At 43.2% G+C, this 12,449-nt stretch overlaps 1 protein-coding gene across 2 annotated transcripts in view; it reads right to left on the minus strand.

Moving 5' to 3' along the window:
* The window catches only part of CPEB2 (cytoplasmic polyadenylation element binding protein 2), a 227,180-nt gene that overhangs the window by 80,758 nt on the left and 133,973 nt on the right, over positions 1-12,449 (minus strand). For both annotated transcript variants that reach the window (XM_039343494.1, XM_039343493.1), the window contains one exon: positions 987-1,010. In XM_039343494.1, coding sequence (XP_039199428.1) covers positions 987-1,010 — 24 coding nt within the window. The remainder of the gene's footprint in view (positions 1-986; positions 1,011-12,449) is intronic.

Below are 12,449 nucleotides of genomic sequence, written 5' to 3' on the forward strand. Positions count from 1 at the left end.
GTCAACTCCTTATCATGAAATGTGATAGCCTTATCTTCAATTATGTAACCTTGAAAAAAAAATCAAAATGATAGTTATAAATGTACAAATCCCCAAAAACCACAGCTTCAAATTTTCAGACGATTAATCAAATGGAATCTAAATCCAACCATTATTGATTTCTTTCCTTCTTTTCACTTGCCACCCAGCTATTTTTCTATACAGGTAGTCCTTGACTTACTATCCGGCTTCCCCATTGAATTTGCTTGTAAGAAGGTCACAAAAACTGCAACCACCAATTGCCAAGTGTCTGAATTTTGATCATGTGACTGTGGGGATACTGCAAAGGTTATAATTATGAAAATGGTCATAAGTCACTTTTTTCAGTGGCATAGTAACTTTGGCCACTAAATGAACTGTTGTAAGTCGAGGACTACCTGTATAATCCAGGTATCTGACTATGAAGCACCTCTGTCTTGTCAAACAACCTTTAAAGATTTAAATATTTAGATCCAAATATAATCCCTATCACAGTGTTTTTTCAACTTAGTAACTTTAAGATTTGTGGATTTCAAATCCCAGAATTTCCCAGCCAATATGCTGGCTGGGGATTTAAGGAAGCTGAAATCCACACATCTTAAAATTGTCAAGATTGAAAAACACTGATCTATCATATCAGACTAACGCTTTGCTATCTATAAACTCTTTGTATGAATCCTGTAAATAAATGAAAACACTTTAGAGGATAAGGAAAATCTCTATTTTAGAATCCTTATTGGAAACCATTCCTTGTAATACCTTTAGTAAAGCACAAAAATCAAGAATAAAAAAAAATCTAGAAATGTTTGCTGAAATAAGGTGAAATGAGTGGAGAAAGTAATTACAAATCAAATTGTGATTTACTTTAATGAATAGCTATTGGTACCTTCAAAATTCTGAAAAATCAATTTTATCTGCTTCAACTCCAAATGACATTTCTTGTATTATAGCAAACAAAAGAAAATTACCTCGCTTTCGTCCGTAACTCCTTGCTGCATGTAAACAAAGAACAAATTGATTGTAAGAGGTTGAAGAATTGCTTATTTATTCATGGAGATTATGTAAAAGATTTGAGTTTAGCTCAAATAACTTCACTCTGTAACATTGCTATACATGGGAAAGAGTTGTTTTATTTTATAAAACTGCATGTAATATCAGTGATCTATTTCACAATGGAAATGCCTTGGGATAGTGTTTGGTTCGTTGTAAAACAAATATGAATAAAACAGAAGTGTTTCTCCTCTTTGGATATTTTTACTTAACAGAATAACAGAACGACACAGTTGGAAGGGACTTTGGAGGTCTTCTAGTCTAATGCCCTGCTCAAGCAGGAAACCCTATGCTATACCTGTACATTTGGTTTTCTTGCCTAAATGTAGAACGTTACTTTTTTCACTATTGAATTTCATTTTGTTAGATAGCGCCCAGTGTTCAAGTTGTCCAGATCCTCCTGTATCTTAAGCCTGTCTTCTGGAGTGTTGGCTATTCCTGCCAGCTTGCTGTCGTCTGCAAATATGATGAGTTCCCCATCTATCCCTCGTCCAAATTGCTGATGAAGATGTTGAAGAGCACTGGGCCTAGAACTTTTCTTCAACCTTATTCTGGCTTTCTTCCTTTGCCAACTAGGCTTCCATATCAGTGCTTTTAGATCATCAAATATATCTCCCTCTATTATTATATATGTTATTTGAAATAAAGGAGACCATTTAATTGCCATTTTTTGGAAGGACTAGCCCATTTGTATTCGTTGTCTCCCTGCTATTCCAATTCCCCATGCTTGCCCTGATATGTTTGTCTTCCATTCTTCTTCTTTCTCAAATTTCTTCTGATTTATATAGAAAGTCATTTCCATTTTCAGTGTTGTCACTTCCTTTTCTGGATTTTCCATCAGCTGTATTTGTTGGCCAATTGAGTTCTCTGTCTTAATATTTGATTGTCCCACTTCTTCTGTTATCTTCTGCATTGTTGGTTCTTTGGTTGTAGTCAAAGTTTGGATTTGTGTATCTAAGCTGGCATCTTGATCTTTTATGTTAGATTTATTTTATCACAAGCTGAAAGAATGGTTTCATGTATTGCTTTCAACATGGAAAGGATCTTTTCCTGGTCTTCATCCATCTCTTTCATGTGTTTATAAATAGTCTTTCTAGTAGAAGTCATTTGACAAGCAAGCTTTTATAGTCCAAGATATTTCAACATATCATATAGCAGACATGTCAAACACAAGGCCCAGGGGCCGGATGCGGCCCGCGAAGTGATTTCATGTGGCCCACGAAGCCATCCTGGAAACAGTGAGGGAACGGCCCCCGCTGCCTTGGCCCTGGACCAGGCTGGCGGGAAGGAGCCAATGTACAATTTTGTGGTGGCTATCTCTGCTGAGACGCATTCAGTCTTAGCTCCACAAGGCTGTCTGGAAACAGTGAGGAATCAGCCCTTACCTTGTCGGCCCCACCCTCTGGGTGCATGCTGGGGAGGTGTCACCCTTTGTGAGGAATGAAGAAATGCACCATCACCTGGAAGTAGCCAACAAATGGCCCTGGCCTACTTCACATATCCGGCTTGATGGGCTTCAGAGGAGGGGTTTCGGCAGTCAGCAGGGTGCTCTCCTCACAGCACTGAGAGGCTGAGCTGGGTGGCACGAATCTGTTGAGAAGTGCAATGCTACCTAAACCCCAGCCTACCCAGTTTCAGTAGGCAGCAAAGCTGGCGAGCATCGCAACGCCCGTCTCAACCTCTCAGCACTGTGAGGAGAGTGCCCCGCTACCTGCTGAGACCGGGCAGGCTGGGGGCTGGGGAGCATCGCGCTTCTTTTCAGATTCACGCCACCTGGCTCAGCCTCTCGAAGGAGGTAAGTGCAGGTGGAGGAGGAGGAGGTAAGTGCAGCTGGGCCCCCTTGGGGAAGTGGTGCTGGGCTTGGTGCCACGGGTGCTCGAGGGCCAGGCTGGGCATTTGACCTCTGCTGCCCAGGGCTCCGGGCAGCCCGCACCACCATCCAGCCCCCCCACATGGCCTGAGAGGAACAGTGAGGCTCCTCCAGTAGAACATGCCTTGGCACTTGTCCTGGTCCCACCCCCTTCTGCCAGAGACCCTAAGATCTGTCCCACTCCTGCCCAGGCCCCCACAGGCACCATTGATGCGAACTATGTAGAGCTGGCCACGTCCATCCAGTAGGCCGCACCCACCCTGGCCACCACCCCCAGGGCAACCATAATGCTGATGTGTCCCTCAATGAAATTGAGTTTGACACCTGTCATATAGTGACCAATATTCCTCAAATAAAGAGACAGGAAAGCAATTTCCCACATATAACTCTGAGAGTCAGTAAAGGTTTACATTCACAATTCAAATAGGCCAATTATGCTGCCCAACTGTTCTCCTACAGCCAAATCTCTCACAGGTGGTGCCAAGATCAGAAAAGTCTTATCTAAGGTCTGGGCTTTGAGCCAAGTTTCTTTTAGGAAATAACAAGTTGTAATACCAAACTTCGCCACAAGATGTCACCAATGTCGTTTAAGGTTTTTTAAATCCAAAATTTTTATAATCCCCTTTCCAATTTTATTTCTTTTTTGTAAACAAAAACAAGAGTCTCCAATAAAAATAGGAAAATTTTTGGTCCCCAAGTTTCAGGAACATATAAATCCAATTAGATTAAAGTTGTTCTTTTAATGCTTTAATTATCCTGGATAGTCAGATGCCGCTATTCTTAGAGGGTGGGATAGAAATTCCCTTCCTTCTCTCCTCACGGGGGGAAAGATACTTCAGGCAGCTTTTACAGGATGAGAAAGTACTTAGGGTAAAGAGAAGATCAGATCTCACTAGTTTTATCCGCGTTGCTTTCAAAGTGCTTGGTGGTGAGTTTGACGTCGGCTGTCGGCAGCCTAATGACGGGCCATATTACTATGGCCGGTCTTTCCTCCACCAGTTTGGAGAGTTGCCCTGGATTGAGCAGAATGTAACTGGAGAGTTAGTTAAGAACTGATAATACTACAGTCTTTTGGCTCCCTCATTTGGTCAAACAAAATCGCTGCAATGTAAACTAGAAAAAAAAAAACTTGAAATCTGTGCTTCTTTGTTTAACAGCCCACACAGTTGATCCAGTCAGAAGCAAACAAAATCAGAACTATTTCTCCCTGTCCTCACAACAGAATCAAAACACCATTTAGGCAGTCTTTGTTTTGAAAGCAAAGAAGTTCAGCAGAGTCGATTAAAGAAAAATGTGGGTTAGACAGCATCACCACCAGATATATCCGTAGCTGCCTGACCGGCCGTACTCAGCGTGTGGTCCTCAATGGAACCGCATCTACATGGAGGGAAGTGTGTAGTGGGGTGCCCCAGGGCTCTGTTCTGGGGCCAGTGCTCTTGAACATCTTCATCAACAATTTGGACGAGGGATAGATGGGGAAATCATCAAATTTGCAGATGACACCAAGGTGGCAGGAACAGCCAACACTCCAGAAGACAGGCTTAGGATACAGGAGGATCTGGACAGACTTGAACACTGGGCACTAACAAAATGAAATTCAATGGTGAAAAAAGTAATGTTCTACATTTAGGCAAGAAAAACCAAATGTACAGGTTATAGTATAGGACAGGGGTGTCAAACTCAATTTCATTGAGGGCCGCATTAGCATTGTGGTTGCCCTCAGAGGGCTGGATGGGTGTGGCCAGGGTGGGTGTGGCCTACTGGGTGGGTGTGGATGGAGTGGGTGTGGCCTATTGGGTGGGCATGGCCAGCTCTACATCGTTCGCGTCAAGGGTGACTGTGGGTGCCTGGGCAGGAGTGGGACAGATCTAAGGGTCTCTGGCAGAAGGGGGTTGGACCAGGGCAAGCCCCAAGGCATGGTCCATTTCTTCATTCCTCACAAAGGGTGACACCTCTCCAGCATGCACCCAGGGAGCAGGGCTGACACAGAGGTTGGTTCCTCGCTGTTTCCAGACAGCCTTGTGGAGCTAAGACTGAATGCGTTTCAGCATAGATGGCCACCACAAAATTGTACATTGGCTCCCGGCCAGCCTGGGCCAGGGCCAGGCAGCAGGGGCTGTTCCCTCACTGTTTCCAGGATGGCTTCGCGGGCCACATGAAACCACTTCGCGGGCCGCATCCAGCCCCCAGGCCTTGTGTTTGACATGTCTGGTATAGGGGGTGTTGTTGTTAATTGCGAAGTCGTGTCCGACCCGTCGCGACCCCATGGGCAATGTTCCTCCAGGTCTTCCTGTCCTCTACCATCTTCTGGAGTCCATTTAAATTCACACCTACTGCTTCAGTGACTCCATCCAGCCATCTCATTCTCTGTCGTCCCCTTCTTCTATTGCCCTCAATCTTTCCCAACATTAGGCTCTTCTCCAGGTATAGGGGGTACCTTGTTCAATAGTAGTAACTGTGAGAGGGACTTCAGAGTCCTAGTGGACAATCACTTAAATATGAGCCATCAGTGTGCTGCAACTGCCAAAAAGACCAACACAGTGCTGGGCTGCATTAATAGAGGGATAGAATCAAGATCACATGAAATATTAATAGTACTTTACAATGGCTTGGTAAGGCCACACTTGGAATACTGCATCCAATTTTGATCACCATGATGTAAAAAAGATGTTGACACTCTAGAAAGAGTACAGAGAAGAGCAACAAAGATGATTAGGGGACTGGAGGCTAAAGCATATAAGGAAAGGCTGCTGGAATTGGGTATGTCTAGTTTAACGAAGAGAAGGACAAGGGGGGAAATGATAACAGTGTTCCAGTATCTCAGGGACTGCCACAAAGAAGAGGGAATCAAGCTATTATTATTATTATTATTATTATTATTATTATTATTATTATTATTATTATTATTATTATTATTATTATTATTATTATTATTATCGATCATCGCACAGTCAGCCAGATGTTCAGACTGGATTTGGCATTTTGTCTACCTATCGAGTCCTTACCCAGGACCTGGGATAGGCAGATGTGGATGTTTGATGGATTACAGATATCGTCGCAGGATGGAAGCAGTTCCTAGTAAGGCCGCCTTTTGCAATTGACTAATAGCGAATTTGTCAATGCCAATGGTGTTCAAGTGGTGCTCCAGTTGTTTTGGGATTGCACCCAAGGAGCCTATGACTATTGGTACTACCCTTGCTTGCTTTTGCCACAGTCTTTCTATTTCTATTTGTAGGTCTTTGTATTTTGTTATCTTCTCCAGTTCTTTCTCTTCTATTCTGCTATCTCCAGGCACTGCCACGTCCACTATCCAGACTTTTTTGTCTTTCTTATCGACAATTGTTAAGTCTGGGGTGTTATGTTGCAGGTGCTTGTCTGTTTGAATTCTGAAGTCCCAGAGCAGTTTAATTTTATCATTTTCTATGACTTTCTCTATTTTATGATCCCACCAGTTTTTGCTTACAGGCAAATGATATTTTTTGCAGATCTTCCAATGCACCATTGTTGCTACTTTGTCATGCCGCTGCTTGTAATCAGTTTGTGCAATCTTCTTGCAACAGCTTACCAAGTGGTCCACTGTTTCTTCAGCTTCTTTGCATAGGCGGCACTTACTGTCTGTTGCTGTCTTCTCAATTTTGACTTTGTATGCATTTGTCCTTAAGGCTTGGTCTTGTGCAGCCAGAATTAGTCCCTCGGTCTCTTTCTTCAATTTTCCTGCTCTTAGCCATTGCCAGGTTTTATTATTATCTGCTTTCCCAGCTATTTTTTTCATGTATTGGCCATGTAGTGCTTTGTCTTCCCATGCCTCTATTCTGTTCTTCATTTGGTCTTTCTTGTAGGCCAGTTTGGTCTCTCCAGTAGTTAGTAAGCCTTCCTGATATACTAATTTCAGTGCATCTTCATCATTGTTCTTCAGATATTCTTCCAAAGCCATTTTTTCTTCTTCAACCATCTGATGTACTTGTAGCATTCCACGCCCACCTATTTGCCTTGGTAGATAAAGTCTATCAATGTCACTGCGTGGATGAAGGGCATGATTCATTGTCATTATTTTTCTGGTCTGCCTATCCATTGCTTTTAGTTCTGCTTGAGTCCAGTCCACTATTCCAGCTGTGTACCTAATGACTGGGATTGCCCAGGTGTTGATTGCCTTTATGGTATTTCCTCCATTGAGTTTGGACTTTAAGATCTTCTTCACTCTCTTGATGTATTCACCTCTAATCTTTTTCTTGACTTCAGTGTGCTTGATGTTGTCAGCTTGAAGGATACCCAAGTATTTGTAGTACTCTTCCTCATCCAGACTCTTAATGTTATTTTCGTGGGGCATCTTGATTCCTTCAGTTTTCATTATTTTTCCTTGTTTGATAGTAAGTGTGGCACATTTGTCCAAGCCAAACTCCATTACAATATCTTGGCTATATATACGGACAGTGTTGAGCAGCGATTCTATTTCAGATGATGTTTTTCCATACAGCTTCAGATCATCCATATAAAGGAGGTGGGATAGTCTGGCAGATGTTTTTGATGTTTGATAGCCATGTCCTGAGTTATTCAGTATTGTTGACAGAGGAAACAGTGCAATAACAAATAGTAATGGTGATAATGAATCTCCTTGAAATATTCCTCTCTTGATATTAACCTCTCCCAGCCTCTCACCATTGATCTGCAACTGTGTCTTCCATTGTGCCATCGATCTTTGCACAAATTTTCTGATGTTTCTACTGACTCCTGTTATTTCTAGGCACTTTATTATCCAATCATGTGGCAGAGAGTCAAATGCCTTTTTGTAGTCAATCCATGCCACATTCAGGTTGGTCTTCCTTCTCTTGCAGTTTTCCAAGATCATTTTGTCTATTAGGAGTTGATCTTTTGTTCCTCTGCTATTGGGGCGGTTTCCTTTCTGCTCAGGTGGAAAGAGATTGTTTTCAACTAGATGCTGTTGTACTGCATCAGCTACTACACCAGTTAGTAATTTGAAAGTTGTTGGTAAGCAGGTAATTGGCCTGTAGTTACCTGGTGTTGCCCCTTTTGCTGGATTTTTCATTATTAGGTAGGTTTTCCCAGTTGTTAGCCACTTTTCAATTTCTCCTCCTTGTAGTATATTGTTGAACTGTTTGGCAATGAGTGGGTGTATAACAGTTAGATGTTTCAACCAAAACCCATGCAGTTCATCTTCACCTGGTGCTGACCAATTTTTGATTTTCTTTGCTCTTTTTTCTACCATTTTTGTTGTTATTACTAGTTCTTTCATTTCAACTTCTGTTTTATTTGCATCCACCTCTTTTAACCAAGCCGCATCCTTGTTGTATTTCTTTGGGTTATCCCATATCTGCTTCCAGAACTGCACTGTTTCTTCCTTGTCAGGTACTGACTGATTCCTTGCAGTTTCTCCATTGATGGATTGGTAGAAACGTTTCTGATTGGATTGAAATTGGAGGTTCTGCCTATAGTTTGCAATTCGAGCTTCATATCTACTGATTTTCCTGGCTATAGCTGTTATTTGTTGCTTTATTATTTCCAGTGCTTCCTTGATCTTCCTTGTTTCTAAGTGGTATTTCTTGATTAGGTATTCTTTGGTCTTCTTGTTCTTCAGCTTCTTTTCTTTCATCTGTTCTAGCTTGCTTGCATGTGATCTTAACTTGCTGATCTTATTTTCTAGTCTAACCTTCCATTTTTCTGGTGCACTGTTTGTTTGTTTTTCTTTTTTGTTGATTTTGCATCCCAGGTATTCTGTTATAACTGCAGCTGTGCTGTACATTAGTTGGTTTGTTTCTTGCAGTGAATTGGTGCTTATACTTGATATTGCAGTATTTGCATCTTTTAATGCTTGTGCTAGCTGTTTCTTTGGAACAAGCTTCAATGCAGGTAGCCTTATTCTGTTGTTTTTGTGCTGTTCTAGATGCTCAGTTATTCTTTGTTTCAATTCTTTTATTTCTTTAGTTAGAGGGTTTTGTTCTTCCTGAGGTAGAGGTGCCTGGTTTCCAAATGAGAACAGTTGTATATCTCTGCTAGATTCCTTCACTTCCAACTCCCCCTGGTTTGCCTCTACATTCTGAATTACTTCTGGTAAGGCTTTGATTTCTTTGCCCTGGGTAAACCTTTGCAGTTCGTCCAATTCTGTTTCTGTGAATATTTTATTTCGTGTTATAAATCGGCGTTGATCTGCTAGTCTCTGTTCTGTTATTTCTGATTCTGGATGTTGTTCTTTCCAGAACTGGTGCATTCGTTTTAGATATCCTCTTCTTGTTGGACTTGATCTGTAGTAACAGATCATTATTTCTTTGTTTTCCATCACTGTGTATCTGCGACGGGTAAACACCTTTTCTTCCAGTAGTTCTGCAGCTGCTGGCCCTGGTTGCTCAGCCAACAGTCCTGAGTCCTGTAACCCATTTTTCACCAGATATCCAGGAACTCCAATATCTAGTGCGGACCTTGTTAACCCAGGCGACGTCCGAGCTGGTATGGCATTCTGCAATTTACGTCTCACCATATTTTTAATGGGAGAGACACTCTTTGTCTGACTCCTCTGATGAGACCTGTCCAGTATGGTTGAACCTCTGGCATAGCTCTCATCTTCCTCAGAGTACACAAGCCCCACAACCACGTCAAGGTAGTGCCTCACTGGGGGTTGTTGTTGTTGTTGTTGTTGTTGTTGTTGTTGTTGTTGTTGTTGTTGTTATTATTATTATTATTATTATTATTATTATTATTGTGGATCATCGCACAGTCGGCCAGATGTTCAGACTGGATTTGGCATTTTGTCTACCTATCGAGTCCTTACCCAGGACCTGGGATAGGCAGATGTGGATGTTTGATGGTATTACAGATATCGTCGCAGGATGGAAGCAGTTCCTAGTAAGGCCGCCTTTTGCAATTGACTAATAGCAAATTTGTCAATGCCAATGGTATTCAAGTGGTGCTCCAGATGTTTTGGGATTGCACCCAAGGAGCCTATTACTGTTGGTACTACCCTTGCTTGCTTTTGCTACAGTCTTTCTATTTCTATTTGTAGGTCTTTGTATTTTGTTATCTTCTCCAGTTCTTTCTCGTCTATTCTGCTATTATTATTATTATTACTACTACTACCACTACTATTATTATTGATAATAAAATCTTCTAGAAGATTTAAATTCAGAAGTTTCTAATATAGTTTCAACAGCAATTTCCAGCTTTATTTTGGCTTGGAGACAACAACCCCGCCTCTCCTCGCCATCTTAAAGTCACAAAGCTTCAGAAATGACAATATTTCAACAAAAAGGAAAAGGCAGGCTGCAGCCAGAGGGAGCCTCTTTTAAAAGCAAAAGGTAAATATGTAAAAAACTAGTATCTAAGAAATGGTGGCAGACTTTATTATCCATTTTAAACAGCTAGTTCTTCCATGGTGAACTTGCTTCTTGGTTCCCCCAACCCCCAGCCAGAGACTCATCTGATTACTTCTTTTTCAAGAAGCTCTCTGAGAGTAATCAGCCATCCAGGGGTGCAAAAGGATTAATTAATTTCCAGCACTTCTCCTTTCCCAGGAAAGCTTCTTCTGACTTAGAAAACAATTTTAAGTACAAATCTTTGATGAATCAGTAAAAGATCAAAAAAGGAACTGTACTAGCAGGCCACCATATCTGCCGGATTGGACAATATTTTAATTTACACTGAAACCATGGCTGGGCGTGTAAAGCCGGTCCAAGCTGTATTTTAAAAACTTTGGGTCACTCAGTTATACGCTAAATTGTCCAAGTGCAAATTTCATCAAAGCAAAAATTGACTATCTTGGGTACCATATCTCCCATGATGGGATAGAAATGGATCCAGATGAAGTGCAGGCGGTCCTAGAGTGGGCCCCTCCCCACACCACACCTAGAGTGGGCCCCTCCCCACACACCACACCAGAAAACTACAAAGTTTCTTGAGATTTGCAAACTTTTACCATCAATTCATCCCAATGTTTGTTCAGATAGCACTGCCTATCATCAGCTTACTGAAAACAAAATAGAAGGGAAAGCCCAAGCCCAGTCAGCCACTGAAATGGACAATGGAGAGCCAAGTGGCACTTGAAAAACTCAAACATCTATTTGTAGCAAAACCTGTACTAAAGCACTCTGATCCTAATGCCCCCTTTGTCATCCAAGCAGACGCTAGTGAAGTGGCTGTGGGCATAGTACTGCTGCAGAAAAATGATCAAAGGACCCTGCAGCTGTGCATGTACACTTCCAAAAAACGGAGTGAAATGGAGCGCAGGTGGGTGGTATGGAAAAGAGAAGCCTATGTGCTGCACTGGGCCTACTGACATAGAGGCATTTTTAGAGGAGAGCAACATTTCTTCCAAGGTCTAGATCAAACATGTTAAACACATGTTCAACCTCTCAGCACTGTGAAGAGAGCGCCCCTTTGCCTGCCAAAACTGGGCAGGCTGGGGGCTGGGTGGCATTGCGCTTGTTTTTGGATTTGTGCCGCCCGGTTCAGCTTCTTGGCGTTGTGAGGAAAGTGTCCCGCTGCCTGCCGAAACCGGGCAGGCTGGGGGTTGGGCGGCCTCGTGCTTGTTTTTGGATTCACACCGCCTGGCTCAGCCTCTCGGCTCTGTGAGGAGAGCGTCCCACTACCTGCCGAGACTGGGCAGGCTGGGGGCTGGGCTCACGCTGCTCGTGGCATCCCCTCTCCCAGAGTCCACCAAGCCAGATATGTGAAGTAGGTGAGGGCCATGTGCTGGCTACATTCAGGTGATGGTGCATTTCTTCATTCCTCACGAAGAGTGACAGCAGCAGCAACCTTGAGGAGGAGGTAAGTGCAGCTGGGCACCCCCTTGGGGACGTGGGGCTGGGCTTGGTGCCGCGGGTACTCGAGGGCGGGTACTCGAGGGCCAGGCTGGGCATTTGACCTCTGCTGCCCTGGGCAACCCGCACCACCATCCACCCCCCCCCGCATGGCCTGAGAGGAACAGTGAGGCTCCTCCAGTGGACCATGCCTTGGCACTTGCCCTGGTCCCATCCCCTTCTGCCAGAGACCCTCAGATTTGTCCAACTCCTGTCCAGGCCCCCACAAGCACCCTTGATGCGAACGATGTAGTGCTGGCTATGCCCACCCAGTAGGCCACACCCACTCTATCCATGCCCACCCAGTAGGCTGCACCCACCCTGGCCACACCCACCTGCCTCCCAAGGGCAACCGCAATGCTGATGCAGCCCTCAATGAAATTGAGTTTGACACCCCTGGTCTAGATAGACCACAAGAATCTAGAAATGCTAAAAAAAACTCCAAAAAACTGTCCCCCAAGAAAGTTTGGTGGGCTCAGTATTTAATTGTTTTAATTTCACTTTATGGTACCTCCCAGGGGAATGGAATTTCTTGGTGGATGCCCTCTCATGGCTGCCCCAATACAACAATTCTAAAACAGATTATCAGACCAGTCATTCCATCCATACAATGGGAAGCACCAGTCACTATTAGAGCCCAAGAAAAAAACTCCCCCAAAGTACCAGACAATTTGCTCAATGCCTTGAAAGCAGAGTGGAAGGAGAAC

Source organism: Crotalus tigris, unplaced genomic scaffold (genome assembly GCF_016545835.1).
Source record: "Crotalus tigris isolate CLP2741 ecotype Arizona unplaced genomic scaffold, ASM1654583v1 scf7180000017855.1216408, whole genome shotgun sequence".
NCBI lineage: Eukaryota > Metazoa > Chordata > Lepidosauria > Squamata > Viperidae > Crotalus > Crotalus tigris.